At 47.0% G+C, this 2,868-nt stretch overlaps 1 protein-coding gene across 1 annotated transcript; it reads right to left on the minus strand.

Annotated features, from left to right (window-relative positions):
• Positions 1-340: 340 nt before the first annotated feature.
• On the minus strand, positions 341-2,403 carry foxl2a (forkhead box L2a). The gene has a single exon (XM_035153565.1). It carries the CDS (start codon positions 2,106-2,108, stop codon positions 1,188-1,190), a length of 921 nt encoding a protein of 306 aa, XP_035009456.1. The 5' UTR covers positions 2,109-2,403; the 3' UTR covers positions 341-1,187.
• Positions 2,404-2,868: the final 465 nt, after the last annotated feature.

The raw sequence follows: 2,868 nt of genomic DNA on the forward strand, positions 1-2,868 counted from the left end.
TGGCCCTTAATTAATTCAAATAAATTAAGATAAATAACGAGCAACCTAATAAATATTGTATGTTAATATTTCAACAGTCACTGAGTTTGAATATTACGAAGTTAACAGTGGAGTAAACGCAGAGCCAAACCTCAGCTACCAATGCACAATGGCTGCAGATGATTAAATCCCTCTGAACAAACTGTACCAACTAACTTAACTGTATGTTAATAAATAAAATAGTGTTTTTATGCCCCGTGACATTCACACTTTTTTTCAGCCGATTGCTGTTTGTCAACAGTGGCAACAGTGGTTCTCAGAGCCTGTACAGCGTAAAACAGATTAGTTCATGACCACTGTGTTACTTTAAGAAATACAAGTTTATTAAGAAATTCACAAATCTAGAAAAGAGGGAAAAGTGCTATTAAAATGAAACATGGCCCCAACATGAAGGAGACAAAAATAGAGCTAATCACATTTATAAAAAAAAATTATAATAATTAAAAAGATTATCAAACCCTGGCACTGGCTGGCGTCATATTGGAAATCATATCATACATACATGTGGGATCAGGAAATAAGGAAAACCCTAATTGTATTTTGGGCAGTCTGGTGGATCTCTACCAACACTTTCGCCTCTTTTTTTTTTAATACTAAACAAGATTCACAGCCATGACAGGAGGTGTAATTTCACCACGCGGGTCTCACCTCGCTCGGTGCGTGTTAGTTGGAAGGCCGAACAGCTCTGATTCAATGACACGTTAAAGCACTGACTTAATTGGGGCACCTTGTTTTCAAGTTTCATTTGGCAATAGTTTGGATAAGCCGTGCGTAAGGCTCAGGGAAATCATTACGCACAGGCCCTTGACACACAGCTGAGCCAGCGTCAGCAATGTCTATCCCCGTCAAAGTTTTTCACAGGCACAATTTAGACTACAAGTTATGACCATCAGTCCAAGTGTAAAACAGGCGCAACCAAATGGCTCCCAGAGGCTGTGCTACCTGTGTCCTGGTGACTTCTTTACCTCCCGTTTCCATCTGATCAAAGTTTCGCATACGTCCTCATCGTCAATGTCAGCTGGACCCGAACAGCTCGTCAGAATGGTCTCTTCAAAGAAAAATACTCTCGGTTCTGTTTTGAAATCACAGGAAATCACCTCTCACTCTCAGTGTCCTCGTTGTTACGCAGACCGCTTTTTTGGTAAACTTTAAATATCAATCCTCGTGTGTAACGCCGCGTGTTTGGTCTCGTGTTCCCAGTAAGAGCAGTGCATCATGGAGAGCTCCGCGGGCTGGCGGGAGCAGGCGAACTGGAGGCCCGCTCCGTTGCTGGAGGAGACCGGGGGCTGCGCCGCGGTGGCCGGGCTCAGCTGCTGCGCATGGTGGGGATGAGCCGGGTGGTGATGGTGACCCATGCCGTTGTAAGAGTTCACCATGCTGGGCAGCGCCATGCTCTGCACCCGGGCGTAAGGGTTATACGAGGAAGGGGGTGACAGCCCCTTGACGTTCACGGGACTCACGTTGCCACTGGCCATCTGACAGGACGTGTAGGACATCGGGGTGGGTGGCTGGCCGAGCGACCAGGAGTTGTTCATGAAGCTAGACTGCAGGTACTTGGGTGGGGACAGGTAACCGTAGCCGTCCCCTCCGAACAACGACTTCCCCGGCTGGAAGTGCGTCGGCGGCGGTCTGAACGGCCGCTTCATTCTGCGGCGTCTCCTGTAGTTCCCCTTCTCGAACATGTCCTCACAGGCTGGGTCGAGAGTCCAGTAGTTCCCCTTCCTCTCCCCGCCGCCCTCCCGCGGAACCTTAATGAAGCACTCGTTGAGACTGAGGTTGTGTCTGATACTGTTCTGCCAACCTTTCTTATTTTTCTCATAGAAGGGGAACTTGCTGATGATGTACTGGTAAATACCAGACAGAGTCAGGCGCTTCTCGGTGCTCTCCCGGATGGCCATGGCGATGAGCGCGACGTACGAGTACGGTGGTTTCTGGGACGGGTCCGGCTTCTCCGACACTTTTTCCTGGACCGGCTCCTCTTTGGGCCGCTCTTTCTCCTTGCTCGCGTTGGTGTCGTGGATCATCAAGGCCATTGCGTCATCTTCCGAGTTTTGGTAAGTGGCCATCATTGCGCGCACCAAAACAAAACAAGTCCGGTCCTGATGCCGACAAACGCAACGTCAACTGGCGCTTTGCAGCCTCGACGAGTAAAGATGCTGCTGCTGCAGGAGCTCAGGGCGCACCGAGGACTGAAGGTGGTCTTCCACGGAGCGCGCAGACAAATCTTTATTTTGCAGCTCAGTATCATGCACCAGACCCACTCCTCCCCTTAACGAGGATTTTTCTAAACTGGTTTCTGATGCAGTCGAGACCCAAGTTGTGGTTAGTGAGTGAGTAAGCCCAGCCCTTTCCTCTTCTCTCAGGTCCACTGACAGGCTGCCTCTGCCCCAATGCTCTCCGCGGAGCGACGTAGTGCTCCGTGATTTGTGCGTATCCGAGATCCGCCTCCGGTCGTTACAGTTGTATGAAAAAGTAATCAGCTTCCCCTCTAAGGCGTCTTAATCACAGCCGGGTCCAAATAGAATAAACAGTAAACATAGTTTTGCATTTAGAGACAAATAATGAAAACAACTACATGAATGTGCCATTCATAAAATAGCAAGAATTAGTTCCACATACCTTTCTTTATGTTGTATGTTGTACTTATTACAGACATTTGATTAAACGGATAAAACACTTTCTTATGTTATTTTATTTTTTGGATTAGAGAGAAAGAAAGAAAGAAAGAAAGAAAGAAAGAAAGAAAGAAAGGATGAAAGATACAAAGATACAAAGATACAAAGATACAAAGACAGAAAGAAAGAAAGAGAAAGAAATGGCTGATAAAAT

This window comes from Hippoglossus stenolepis, chromosome 4, assembly GCF_022539355.2.
Source record: "Hippoglossus stenolepis isolate QCI-W04-F060 chromosome 4, HSTE1.2, whole genome shotgun sequence".
Taxonomy (NCBI): Eukaryota; Metazoa; Chordata; class Actinopteri; order Pleuronectiformes; family Pleuronectidae; genus Hippoglossus; species Hippoglossus stenolepis.